This window comes from Octopus bimaculoides, unplaced genomic scaffold (assembly GCF_001194135.2).
Source record: "Octopus bimaculoides isolate UCB-OBI-ISO-001 unplaced genomic scaffold, ASM119413v2 Scaffold_122307, whole genome shotgun sequence".
In the NCBI taxonomy this organism is placed as follows: domain Eukaryota; kingdom Metazoa; phylum Mollusca; class Cephalopoda; order Octopoda; family Octopodidae; genus Octopus; species Octopus bimaculoides.
Genome location: NW_026370633.1, coordinates 33,137 through 33,450, shown reverse-complemented (window position 1 = coordinate 33,450; position 314 = coordinate 33,137). Strand labels below are relative to the sequence as shown.

The window sequence follows — 314 nt, the reverse complement described above, 5'->3', positions numbered from 1 at the left end:
TACCTCCTCTTCCATATCTATATATCTATATATAGAGAGGTCTAGCTTGCTTCCAGACGCGACCATCACTGCTAAGGTTACCCCCCTGTTGTATAGGGAGAAGACAGAGGATAAAAATTAACGTACCGTTGTAGTTTGGTGTGATGGCATGCCAAGAGGTTGTGGTGTCGCGGCCCTCCAACCTGGGCTCTCTCGGCCAAAAAGGACCCATGATGATTCTGGCAGGGAATTCGCATCCCGGCTTGGCTCAGCTTATAGCAGAGTGAGTAGAGACATATACATACCTATATATATATATATATATATATATATAT

General features: G+C 43.9%; 1 protein-coding gene across 1 annotated transcript in view; it reads left to right on the top strand.

Moving 5' to 3' along the window:
* LOC106880436 (phosphoribosyl pyrophosphate synthase-associated protein 1) overlaps positions 1 to 314 on the top strand; it is an 8,827-nt gene continuing 8,513 nt past the window's right edge. Inside the window, exon 1 of the mRNA XM_014930359.2 lies at positions 1 to 262. Within this exon, the coding sequence (XP_014785845.1) occupies positions 144 to 262 (119 nt within the window). The 5' untranslated portion in view covers positions 1 to 143. The remainder of the gene's footprint in view (positions 263 to 314) is intronic.